This window comes from Semicossyphus pulcher, unplaced genomic scaffold, assembly GCF_022749685.1.
Source record: "Semicossyphus pulcher isolate SPU_LCO1_2020_fin unplaced genomic scaffold, fSemPul1.0.p SCAF_19, whole genome shotgun sequence".
Lineage (NCBI taxonomy): Eukaryota > Metazoa > Chordata > Actinopteri > Labriformes > Labridae > Semicossyphus > Semicossyphus pulcher.
Genome location: NW_027211692.1, coordinates 5,775,772 through 5,789,497, shown reverse-complemented (window position 1 = coordinate 5,789,497; position 13,726 = coordinate 5,775,772). Strand labels below are relative to the sequence as shown.

Sequence of the window (13,726 nt, the reverse complement as noted above, 5' to 3'; positions counted from 1 at the left end):
TAATAGAATAGCCATACAAAAAACTTTACATAAAGCCTTCAGATATGTGAAACATCATACTGCCATCTTGTACCTATTGACTGAAATAGGACACTAAAGATCTCAGCGACCACTCCCCCCTCTTAATTCTCTTCATTCTCTGCAGCATCGTTTAGAAGCCCACCAGTGGGACCTCTGAGAACGCTGATGGGATCCTCTCAACTCACCTTTTACTAGCAGTAATGGCGCAGGGCCAGTGCATTTTCAGCCTCATCACAGTGTTGTTAGTGTGTGTGTGTGTGTGAGCACTCGCTCGCTCGGTGCAAACGAGAGACATGTTGCCTGAGGCTTCCAGTCTGACAGTAGTAAAGTATTCAGAGTCACAAGAGGTAAATCACCCTGCCACAACACACGACCTTTACAAAAGCTGCTGATAGATAAGAAAATGTACACAAGCAAGGTGTAGCTATATGAGGCTGTGTGCAGCTCCACAGTGCTGGTGTTTGTGCAGCTGTACAGTGTGTGTACTGCAGCAGGTAACGCAGAGGAGGCAGAGTCAGAGACAACAACCTGCTGTCTCCTCCTCGCCTGCTTTAATAGGAGGAGAGGTAAACACAACCATGCTAACCTTTAACATGGATAACATACGTGTTTAGTTTGGATGTTTGCTCACACACATTTAAAAACATGTGGACTGATGCTTATCAGCCGGCCTGTTGACACAGCCTACTGCGACACACAGGCTGTCTATTGCTGTATGTAGGCACACCATGGATTATTGTTTAGGCCACAACCAAGAGTTCATTAGTGTGTGTTACCAGGACAGCAGAGTGATGAGTTCAAAGACAGGAGGCTGAGCTTGTATTTACGGAGCTGGTTTAGATATGTGCAAATACAGTAAATGATTGCTGTAACTTATCATCTCCTGCTGTTTTTTTTTCTAAAATGTGGGAGAGTGATAGAGAACTATCAACACATCCCAGACAATGGTTTCCCTTTTATATCTGTAAACTGGGAGCTTTTGTATGAATGTGTTTGTTTTCCCACAGTATCCTTGTTTTGCAGTCGGCCGAAAATAGAGCCAAACATGTCTACTTATCAACATACAAAGAAACAAAAGGAGTCGGCGAGAAAAAAACAGTTTTGATCCTATTTTTAGAGCAAAACTCACTCAAAAGATTGTTTTGTGCGGTTTTGTTATTAGATGTTTTCCTTCCCCATCATCTAAAATAGATGCAAACAGGTTATCCTTTGTACTCCACTGGAGTCTCTCTCTATATATGTAACTGGCTGCCACCAGCACAGGACGAATGAGATGTTGGAACAAGGTAGGATCAAGCCTTAATGGGATGATTGAATAAGACTGAAAGGACTGAACGTACTGCATTCATAGATACGGATGACTGCCCCTCTTCTTGGAGAGCTTCAAGCGCTGGCAGGCTATTTTTCTTTTTACATTGTGGAGTTGTGACTTTTCTAATCCAGATAGCAGAGGTGTTTGAAGTTTAGTTGTAAGTGAATTCAGTCTTTACTGTTTTCTCATCAGCTGTAGAATGTTTGTTGTGTTTAACCAGATGTGGTGTTTATCCTGCTCACATCTGACCTTTCTTTGACTTATGTTAAGCGGAAAAGAACAGTTAGGAGTTACAACATGTCCAGTCTGGTTTGTAAACTGATCAGATAATAATGTAACTCTGTGATATTGTCTAAGTTTAGGGTTTGATTAGTGGCCTCAGCTCTCTCAGTGGTCCAGCCGACTGTCCAGTCCAGTTGTTAACAAGGGCAGTGTATCTCGGCTAAGCCCTGTTGTTCCCCGAACAGTGATGTAGCTTAAACCAAATCCACGAGGGGGAGGGGAAAGTTGGAGAGCTAAGAGAGTTCAGCCTAGTTTTACAGCTTCAGCCCTTACTTCCCAGCGCTCGGACAGTGATCGATGGGCTTAGACATGCTCTGTAGGACAGGCGGTGGGTGGGTTAGCTCATTTTGTTGTGTCCTCCTCCCCCATGATTTACTTCACCATGGAAGTAAACTCACATTTTGAAGAGTGCGTGAGAGCGAGGAAGAGGCTGCATCGCCGCTTGTGTTGTTGAAAAAAGCTATTTTAAAACTGGATGCACTTGAGACGTTTTCATTCATTTTCCATGCAAGATATCTGTGAGTCGCTAAGCAGTAAGTGTGACAGAGGAAAAAACATCATTCAAACCTCTCATTCAGACCAAGCTGTGCATATTTTTTTTTTCTGGAATTAGACAGAAACTGCTTTTCCTGTGGAAAATACTCATTCTATTTTTAGTATGATAAGGCCTCCTAAATGAGTTGCATTTCCTCCATGGTTGAGAGCTGTTGCTGTCCTGGGTTAATATGCTGTCCGCAGCTGAAGGATGCCAGGAATAACCCAGCTGGGTCGCACTGACCTCTTGAAACTGGGCAGCGCTCCAGGTCTCAATTAAGTGATGCTCTCTCCTTCCAGAAAAGGCAATAATATTTAAATGGGGCTTGCAAGAGTTATAGCGATTTCTCTTTGAATGGTGTAATGGCACTGAACCAAAGAGCCCTGTGGGACTGAAAAAAGAGAAAAATGTCTGCAGTAGTGTTTGTTCTCATGGAGTAGTGTTATGACTGTACATTACATCTATGAAATAAAGAAGTTCACACTTCAGCAGAATCCATCAGAAGGAAACTAAGGAAGTAATAGTGTCGACTTCTTGGTATCTGCGTTCCCACACCCTTTATCAGCACGATGATGTAAGTGAACATTCATAATAAACTCCCAAAGTGTAAAATGAGCTAATACGTAGAATTTTAATAAGGTCTCTTCATGAGATAGGGATGATATCATCTAGTATGGCTTTCACACTTTTTTTTCTGCTTCCTGAGACAGGGGAAATTTGTTAGATGCACCGAGAAGAGCAGCTCTACTATCAGCACCTTTAAGGTCGCACTGCCTCCAGCTGTTATCAGTTTAACAGAAAATAAATGAAAAAGTGTTATTCCTCAATACCTCAGGAGGACGTCAGCTACACACCAAAGATAAGAGATCACAATCTGCACTTTCTTAAAAAAAAACTGAGAGAATATGTGTTGCTGCCTTTCCTGTTGTTAGCATTAGCCGTGACAACAAGCCTGACTTGCATAACAAAAATGAAAACAAATCTCTTACACTGCTTGTCCCCACACACTCATTAGTTGAATTTATTGATGCAGACACACATAGGAGGACAACTGAGATGCAGATGCAACCTGTGTAGCCTAAAGAAATGCCTTTTTATACAGCGTTCATTTTGACTTAGTAAAAGCACAGGTGTAACATTTACACTGACTCTGTCATGACTTACTGGGAGACAAAGAAACAGTGTGACCGACAGCCAGTGTGCACAACACAGAGAAGCTGAAGCTAAAGAGGCTAATTCAGAGGCCTATTAAGAACTTTCATGCATATATCCAGTAAAAAAATGGGATACCTCTCTGAGAAGCACATGAGGGATGCAGTTCAATCAATTTATGTGCCTCTGTGTGTGTTTGTGTGTCTGTATGGTGTCAGTCTGTTGGAGGGGGGTGTGGGGCAGTTAGCCTTGCGGCAGTGTCTGTGTTGATGGAGAGAGAGGGGGCCTGCAGGATCCTGTGTGTCAGCAGCCTGTGTGTAAGAGACATTGCCTGGCGGAAGTGCATCACTGGCAGATGTCCAAAAGCCCCCACTCTGCCCCCCTTTACTCCCCCTTTCCCTTCCTGGTCTATCTTCCTCTTTTGTCTCTGAGCACAGAGAACACAGAGGCCCTTTAAGACTGCCACTGGAAAAAAAACATATGGGGCTGTTGTAACCAAGGCCACTGTTCTTCCTTCATGCTTTTCCAGCTGACAACTACAACAATGGAGTCATTGGTGTGAAATCAACACGTTATATTGTAGGTTTCTTGCTCTTGCATCATAGCTGCTTTCACTGTTGGAGCATGCACCACTGCTGCCTATCATGTAGTCATGAAGAGAGATGTTAAATTACACTCTCAGAAGAAGCTCATGCTCCAGTGACACGACCATGTGCAGATGTTGGCTTAAAGAAGCGTTACTTTCCAGTTCTTGAAGTCAGCAGACTTCTCTGAAGTTGTTGTGAAGTTCTGCTTCTGCCTCAGCTCAGAGAGGGATATCAGCACAGGAAATACGTTGGGAGGGAGTAAACACCTGCTGCCTCCCCCCCCACAGCCTCGAACGTACACGCAAACCACTCACAACCACATGTGTGCTAGAACACAGAACCTGTTGAAGTAAGCAGACTTTAGTTTCTCTGTAGTTTGTTTCATGAGCAGTTAAGATCACAGTCTGTTGCCAAGGCGACAGTGTGCATCTCATGTAGTAAGAAATCAATCTGAATGTGTAAAATAGATTATTTTAGATACAGTTTGCTTCTGTGTAGCTTACTTTATTTATTCTAAATGTGAATTATAAGGAACCTCTATCAACACTCTGATCTGGCTTACAGGGTAAGTGCTTTCGTTTGAATTACTGACGTCATGTTCTCACTTTTTCCCAGGCATGGAAGAAACGCTGGTTTATACTTCGCAGCGGCCGCATGAGTGGTGACCCTGATGTTCTTGAGTACTACAAGAACGACCACTCCAAGAAACCCATCCGGGTCATCGACCTGCACTGCTGCGAGCAGGTGGACGCCGGCCTGACCTTTAAGAGGAAGGAGTTCCAGGACAGCTTTGTGTTTGACATCAAGACCTCAGACCGCACTTTTTATCTGGTAGCTGAGACTGAGGAGGAGATGAACAAGTGGGTCCGCTCCATCTGCCAGCTGTGTGGGTTCAACCAGTCAGACGACAACCACGGTAGGCAACCCTGAGCTGTACTTGCCTCTCTGTCCTTCCCTCTATTCATCTGTCTGACATCTTTGTATAAAGCTTTACCAGCGTTAGTTTATTAGGCCAAGCTGATTTAAAACTATTAGCAACAATCTAAGAAATAAAAATTGTTATAGTAGAAAATCAGGCTTAACTTTTAATAAGCACTGAAACGATAAGTCAATTAGTTGATCTGCCAATCAAGAGAAAACAATCAACAAGTAAGATAATCGATTGATTATTCAAGTCATTTATAAAGCAAAACTTGCCAAACACCACCTGGATTTTCCTCTCAAATAGGAATGTTTTTTGAATTTGTATGTTTTATATCATTGAAAGAGAGAAAACAAATTGAAGACACTTACATTTTGGTTAATATTTAAAGTGATATTAATTAGTTTTACAGAACTAATTTACATTTTATTGACTAAACACACCATCAAACATATGCAGTAGGCTACGTGCAACTATCATGCTGCTGAGTTAATATAATGCTTTTGGATATTTCGGACATTTAAGCAATACAAAACAAAATACAATAACACATCCTTTTTATTTGTCTCCCACTGAGCATTCTGGTGTTATGTGGAACAGTTTGCATCCACGTTTTTGCAGAAATTCAGCAGCATAGCTCCAGACACATATTATCACTGGCCATTGTGTTATTTTTTTTTCATCATTTTTATTTAACGGAGTGGATTAGGAACATCCTTGCCAAATAAATGGACACAGTGTCTGAGAGTGTTATGGATTTTTTTCTTCATTTTCCTTTGTTAAAGATTTCTGCCTCGTGTAATCATGGTGAAGAAATTCTTACTTTGGAAATGAGCCATGTTAAAAGTTAGTAACAGATTTGTGTTTTTACTGCAGATAGCATTTTCTGCTGGCACCATAAAGCACGCTGTATAAAGGCGCCTTGTAGACAAGATATGTTCATGATAACACTTTTATTCACTAATGTCCTCGTGTAAAATGGCTTTAGTCTGGAACAGAGAAAAGCAGTTTCATAAATTAGCTTTAATTAGCTAAATGACACTCTGCTGTGATGTCTTGTAATTAAAAACAAAATTACAGAGAGTAATACAAACTCCCTTTACCTCTTCTCCTCACCAGCAGTGAGTGAGGTCATTACGCAGTATGGATGAAATCACTAACGTCGAATGATGTTTCTTATTATGTGATCATAGACCTCCTGTAATCGTAAGTGTGGTTGTAGACGCTGACGTTTGAGTTGGCGGTTGAAACACATATATATACATGTATATCAAGTGCATTGTATACTCTTAATATATAATATTAGTTGAGTTGGGGAAAAATATTGTCGTATTCTTACTGCTGTCCTTCCAGCTTGCACTCATGCTGTTGTTTTCCCGCCATCTGGCAGCTGTTGGACGTTAATCTCTGAGCACATGGCTGATCATCTGTAACATGCAACATGTCCAGGTGTGGAATAAGAAACAGCTGTGCAGAGTGTAATAATGCTCACATCATGAGGGAATCCTACGGGGGCCAAGTTCAATAATGAGTGAGGTCCTGTTATGAAACTCAAACTGTATCAAGTGCAGCCAGCGGGGTGTGGCTGGGAAAATGGACTGAGTGAGAGAGAGTTTATGTCATGACAGCTGCATCAGCGATTGCAATCCCTTTAGTGTAAACATCACATCAGGCTTTTTGGGTCGCGTAACTCTGTTTTCGCTGAAAAGTTTAGTTCCTCTCCACGTCATTACAAACTGCTAGCTCTCTGTGCTCCTCCAAATGCATTTTTCATACTCTATTTTAGGTGACAAATTATGATTAGAATGTCTTTGCACCGCTCTGTGTGCTAGCCTGTTCTCCGAAAAACCACTTGCTGCTTCTTCCGCGACAAATCCTGATTCTCAGCAGTATTTATGCCAGAGGGTTGTAATTTTCATAGAAACAGTGTCAGATTTTGACGTGTTACAAAGCAAGTGTGAAAATTTTATGTAACTCTTACTTCTGAAAGGATATAAGATACAAGCGTCCCTTGTCCCCAAAGCAATTTGAAATGCTTCAGATGTAGTAGTTTTAACATTTCTAGGTATTCATGTTAAACTGAGAAAGAAAGAGAAATCATAGATGTAGTTCTTTCAATTTGTCTTTTCCTTGAGGGCATAGCTGCTCCATTCACCACTGGTCTCATATTATGTCATTTCTGCTGTCTGGTATCTTAGTATGTGGATTAAAGACGTTCATTTGAAGGGATGTACCAGTTCATTGAATCCAGTACTGAAATGATAGACCCATCAGCTGATCAAACGTCTTCCTCTTGGTGTCCATTTCATTTTCAGCACTCCATCACTGTCTTTAACAGACACGCAAGCATACATCTTCGGATTAGTTATCACAACACGGAGCTTCCCTAGAAAACCAACTTTGCACGTCAGTATCTATTCTAAGGAATACGCTGTTGACTTTTAAGCAGATCTATCCCTCCTTTACTCAGAATAACTCCTGCCTGCTTCCTCGTGTGTTATTAGGTTGTTGTTAGCGAGGCTGTGGAAATAGTAACTCGCCTCCTCTTGAGTGTTTTTATAACACTAGCCTGTGTAGAGTTGGCTAATGTTTGATACGGTTTTCTTTGCACAATTAGAAAACTGTTGTGTAAGATTGCAAAAATATATTGTGGTCGAGTCTGTTTTAATCAAGCTTAAAATCACCAAACACAAAAAAGGGTTTTGCGATCTATTCAGCACACCCTCTTTTAAGACTCACTTTAGATAAGGATTAGCTATAGGATCTATTATAGATACTATAATAGAGCTTATAGCATAGAGCTACTTGGGTACCAACAGAGGTAATCTACCTGTGATAACAGTTAAAGGGCCAGATTTTCATCCTAAATCCTGTCATGTAATTATGCGGAGCTAATGCCGTTATGGTAGAAGCAGTTCGCTCTGTGCCTTTGGATGACGCTATCCGCTTCTCCATTGGGCCCTGGAAAACCTCCGCCAGACTATGTAAAACGTGTCATCAGGCGGAGGCCAGGGAGCTTGCTAAACTACACTTCCTCAATCTAGGACGCCCGCCTGCGATATCTGCAGTGTGTAGTTGAAAAATGTAATCTGTGAGGTGCCTTGAAATGCTGCCTGCTCTCCTGTTTTCACTCCCATTCCATACTAGACATTCTAAGGTGTAGTACCGAAACGTTGCAATAAATATCATTTCTGCAAGTTAGACAGTGTGCGGGAGTTCACACTTTTTTTGTTGTGTGACCTGTTCCTCTCCTACGCACCTTTTTGAAACGGATGTGCGAAGCGTTTTTTCAACATTGTACTCCCAGACATTCCACATTTATAACTGAGTCATGTCTCGTACAAAATCGTCAGCTTTGAAATGTAGACCGCAGACCCTGCAGAGTGACGATCCACCGGTATGTTCTCGTCGTGTTTCGGATTCTGTACCACTCTGAGCCATTGCCTGCAGCGAAAACAGTAGTATTTCACTCCAGCGCCTCTCACTGGGCTGTTCCTTTCAGAGGGTGCAATGCACTCTGGGTGTTGTAGGAATGTAGAATAGATGAAACCACAAGCTGTTTGTTCAACTTTCTCCACAGCTATGGCGTCAATTTCAAATATTATTGCTTCTATTGATTACAGAGAACACCAGCTTTGACTGACAGTGGCTTTTTCCAGGAGCCAATTGCTCCTTTAAGAAAAGATGTACTTGTCTTGAATTTTAAGAAAAGTTGTGAAAGGGACTGCTTATTTTTTTCATTTTTATAGCTGAATACGAAGTCATAATACTTTATTACCAAAGTTCAGTTTAGAGAGTAACTGACTGCTACTTGTCAGCACTACTCGTGGGTTGCTGCCCTAAGAGAATCTATGAAAGCAGTGTACATATGTGAGAAAAGCAAAGACAGCTTGTGGGTTTATACAGTGAGAGGAGCGAACTCCCTGCCTGAATCACTATTCCTCGCGCAAAAAATCTCTGATCTTAATCTCTGAGCCTGTGAACACATAGCGCTCATGCAGCTGAGCCACAGTGTCACGAGCAACACATTAACTGTTGTTTAACAAGCTGAGCTTTTATGACATCTTGTACTTGTGGGTTCTGTGATTATAGTTTGATGAAGTGACTCAGACATGCGAAGGGTAATTTGTCCTAACAAACGATAACAGTTCACAAACATCCTTTAGCAGTAAAGACATTTAGTGGCTTGTCCTCCTGGCAGACAGCTGCAGGTCTGAGCCAGTGTGTCACTAAACAGACTGGGAATTCCCTCTCTGAAAGAAAACAAACCAGGTTTGGGAAAAAAAACCCTGAGAAGTTAGTTCCTCATCTGTAAATAACACAGGCCTACAGAGACAAACACAAGGTTTCAACCAGAATCAAGACACATGAGCCTGGGTGTCTGAAATTCATATTGATTGTGTTCTGCAGCCACAATGTTACTCACTGCACACAATGTCATATTTGTTGTTTGAATACGGCTTCTGTGCCAATGGGAAGTATGAAATATTGCGAAAGAGATTAACCCGGCTCAGACGGACAATAGTAGGTCAAACGAAGTGAAGAAGGGCTTGTGTCTCTCAGAGAACTTTAGCAGCATCAGTTATATCAGCACCTTGATCTGAACCTTTTGTCAGTCGGAGTCGGCCTCTGCAGCCAGAAGTGAGCCGCCTCTGCAACTGTAAGAAGGTTGGCGAAGGGCAGCACGTGACAGCAGCTCATTGTTACACAACTCTTCCAAGCAGCTCCCTTTCACGTCTTTCACTATATCTCATTTTGTTGTTTGTAATTTACATTATATTTGTGTGGCTTGGAACAGAGCTTTGGTGTAAAACATATTTAATACATACTCATATGCACATATAGTACATAAAAACATACACACTCCCTCTTGTTTGGTCTCTCACTCTCTCTACAAACACATGCAGCCTGCCGTTCCCCTCCCAAAGTGCCCTTCGTCTGCATTGATTTTTGTTGAAATAATGAGACTCCATGGCACTGGAAGGTCAGGTTTCTGCTTCCACAAAGCTGTCTGAGGACTGTTGCTGTTGCTGCCACTGCCGTGCACCCTGCAATACAGTTGGCAGCATCTTAAGCATTGCTGGAAACCAGGACCGTGTTGTGCACACCATCAAAACCATCAAAGAACAGGGCCGACACTTTCTGTCTGTGAAAGTGAAAGAAAAACATTCAGAATGCAGGTGTGAATCATGTTACGGTTTCGGTGATTCGTTTTTCTTTGTTAAAGTAGTTTGAACTGAACAACTACACTGATTGAAGCTGAGTTGTGTGCGTCATTTAATGGTAAATGGAACAGCAGTGAGGTCCTTTTAGCACCTATGAATCACATGTCTTCCTAGTTTTCCTAATGTGTTGTTGGGTGTTAGTGCTGTTGTTATCAGATACTGACGGCTGGGTGTGTGGCGTGTGTCTGCAGCCAGGGAGACCCACCCCCAAGCACAATCTAATGAATGGAACATCATCTCGTCAATCATGGGCTTTGTTCTGCTCCCTCCCAGCTGTTTGAACTCCGAGACGAGGATAATCTCAACTAAGGGATGAGGTTTTTACTTGTCAGCAGTCCTCTTTTTGTGCTTTTTTTGTTCCCGCTTTTGCACGACAGCTCTGTTTTGTTTTCCTCCTCTTCATTCTGCCTGTTCCCCCGGCTGTCCCTTGGAAAAAAATAAAAAGTCAGATTGTTTTTCAGTGTAACTCTTGCCCTTAAGACAGTGAGAGATGGGGGAAAAAATACGTATAACTACTAAATCAGCATTTCCAACAGCAGCCTCAGCAGTTCTTGTCAAATAAGCACTGAAGATAAATTTTATTTATTCAAACAAAAGGTGTACATTAACCCTGTGTGACTCCATATTGATGGTTTGTTGACAGCACATGTATATCCCCGTCACTTAAAAATGTGTCTTGATTAAATAAATGAGCTTCATGCTGATCAAGGCCTTTTTATCTCATAGAGGATGCCAGTTTCCTAAACAGAAATATTGTAATCTCCTCGAAACGTCCCCATTTTCTCTTTCTTACTTCAGAAACACAGATTTATATTTTTTACGTAACTTGAAATCTGGACACAAACAATGATTAAATAGGAACCTATGTGACGAACAGTTTCGGTTGTTTGTTTTTCCTTTCAGTTGTAGCTTTGCCAAAGAAGTGTTTAAAAGTAACTCATGTTGGTAAAACGTAAGCTATTCTTGACAAGGCAGGAATTTCAGGAAATGCCAGAAATCCAATGCAGCCAACAAGTTGTGTAATGTAATAAAATCTAACTACATTAAAGCATTTTTATTTTTCATCTGGATAAAGATGGTGCTCTAATGGTGTTTACTGCTGAGGCCAGAGTTAAAGGTGGTGTTGTACTGAACTAAATTATATTGAGAGGTGTCTCTAATTTTTTGTCCTCCCTGTTTTCATACATGAGGGGGCCAGAGTATTAGAAACACCGCTGAATATAAAGCAGCTCAGTACAGCCCCACCACCACCTTGATGCTGAAGTATCATTGAAGTAACAGCTCTATGACAGCTTAGAACAAAGCCTGTACAATACATGCAACATGAAAGCAAATCTTATGGCTGAGCTGGTGTATTGAGTTACATTAGATTGTTCAGGTGAACCTAATGAAGTGGCTGTTGAGTATTTTGTTTCTCTACATAGTGGATCATCCTTACTTCTGGTCTCCACTGTCCATTCAGGTAATAATCTTTGTGGATTTATAGGCCCAGATTCTGTCTGTGTGTGTCGCCATTTTTCATCTTTAAGTTGGCATCAGCTCAGTTGTTTAAATGACAGGTTTAGCACCGGCCTGTGGCAAAGCCAATCACTGTAATTGGCCACTGCCACCCAGGCTACAGCGACATGAAAACTGTAAATGGACTGTTTGGCCAACTGTTGTTATACAATCCAGCTGGTGTAGGTAGATGTTTAAACCTGTCTTTATCTTTCTATCAGCAGTTTGGAATATAATCGGCTTTCTGTCCCGCAGGTAGGGCGGCCTCTTCTGTCACACTATAATACAGTCACTGTTATTGGAAGGCTTGTAGTGTCAGTGCAGATAAAAGTGAAATGACAGGGCTGCCTCCTGTGTTTACAGGACTGCTCAGACACTCCATGCAACTGTTTGGATGCAAAGGGGCAGAAGTTTACACGTCTGCACGTCTACCACTCTCAAAGCAGAGGACATGCTGCTTTTTTATCATTGAAGAGAAAACTGCTGCTGCCCTCAGTGATAATGAAGCTGCAGAATCTGATCCATCCACCTCTGATGCATTTAAGTTTATTTGATTGATCGTGTAGATCATCCTCACTAAATTATTACAGGGTATCATTTTCTCAGGTCATTATGACTTATGATTTTTCATACCAAGTACGCTCCCATTCTGTAAAGAATCCTTCCCAGGTGAGTTTTGCATTTTTCCAATGAGAGAATAAAAACACTCTTCCTCCACCACAAATTGTCTCCACCCTTCATCTCTGTCCACCCCGCTGTTGCACAGCTACAGTATTTATCCACCCGTCGCCCTGCAGAAATGAGGTCAGAGTGTTGAAAATGAGCTGCTGCCGTAGACTTAAGCCAAACTCTGTAATTCATAGGCCCCAACGAGCCGGAGCCTTTTAGGTGATTGATCAGTGCAGTGTTTTGAGACAAATTGATGTGTGGTCGAGGGGCGGTGCTCACATGATGCTGTGGAGCGGGCAGGCACACGGGAGTAATGTGATCAGGGAATGCTCCTGTGTGTCTGCTCTGCTTAATATTCTTCTGAGCTGGTTTCAAGGGAGAATAAAACGACCATGTTGCTTTGTTCCCTTCAGAAGAAGTAGCAGAGCAAAGACGCCATTTTCCCTCCACCTGGTCACTGTGCATAACTATCTGCTGCGGCAATTGTCTTCTTTATCCAGTTATGTTATTCACATGGAAAGCTCCCAACCCCCTGCTAACCACACACATGCAAATGGACCCCACTGTGTGGCCTCCTGGGACACAGTGCAGCTGTAAAGAGCCACTGGACCAGCAGCTCTATGCAAGACAATTATGTAGCTACATAAGCAGTGAAAAGGGAAAAAGGTGATGCTCTTTTTCAGGCTGACTTACGCTGAGTGGGCAGGTGGAGGCCTTTTTCAAGGGCACATTGACAGGACCCGTGATGGGATCAAACTCATTGGCTGACCTTTGTGTCACAAGATGGCCTTCCCCACCAACAGGCCACCCTGCAGAGCCCTGACATATCTGAGGTTAATTTGCAACGCTCAATGTAGCTGACACTCCTGAGGCTATATTTTGAAGTGCAATCTCATATGAAACCATTAAGGAAATTGCATTTTTATTTTACCTAAATTGAAGGCAGGTGGGACAGCACGTACCTTAGATTATTATCTTTTATGGGATATTGAGAAATATCAAAGGCATCCTCTTCCTGTTTCCATTGGCCTCCCTTTCAATTCAATGGGTCAGTGGTATGTTCTATTTTTATATCTCATTTTAGATTAGATTATCATCTGTCCTCGTCTAATTCTGGCTGGACTGAGAGGAAATGAGCACCTTACAAAGACGTTCTTGTCCGTAGTGATCCTGCGGGGTTCTAATTTTGGCCCCATGAGACAAGCAGCCAGCTTCTATTAGATTATAGCCACAGAGCAGATGAGACAGTAGGTGATGTATTATAGAGCATAATTGGAAAATTGCTCATGAACTTAGGAGCTCTTTGACCCAGAATAGCCATGTGTCATTCACCAACCAAAAGGAGCTTTTGATGCATTGCTGTTGATAGTCTGATGTTTGTTACAAGCTGTCCTGTCTCTTGTTCTTGTTTGATGTTAAGGTGCGTCTCTGTTAATGACATCAGGCACGTAACTCTGAAAGTGAAACTAGCCTTCATTTTACTTGTGCCAGTCTTTTTAAGTTTAATTACTTTTCTTTGTAAAA

General features: G+C 42.0%; 1 protein-coding gene across 2 annotated transcripts in view; it reads left to right on the top strand.

Moving 5' to 3' along the window:
* Window positions 1–13,726, top strand: part of gab2 (GRB2-associated binding protein 2) — a 32,042-nt gene that overhangs the window by 10,559 nt on the left and 7,757 nt on the right. For both annotated transcript variants that reach the window (XM_069668397.1, XM_069668396.1), the window contains exon 2: window positions 4,505–4,805. In XM_069668397.1, the coding sequence (XP_069524498.1) occupies window positions 4,505–4,805 (301 nt within the window). The remainder of the gene's footprint in view (window positions 1–4,504; window positions 4,806–13,726) is intronic.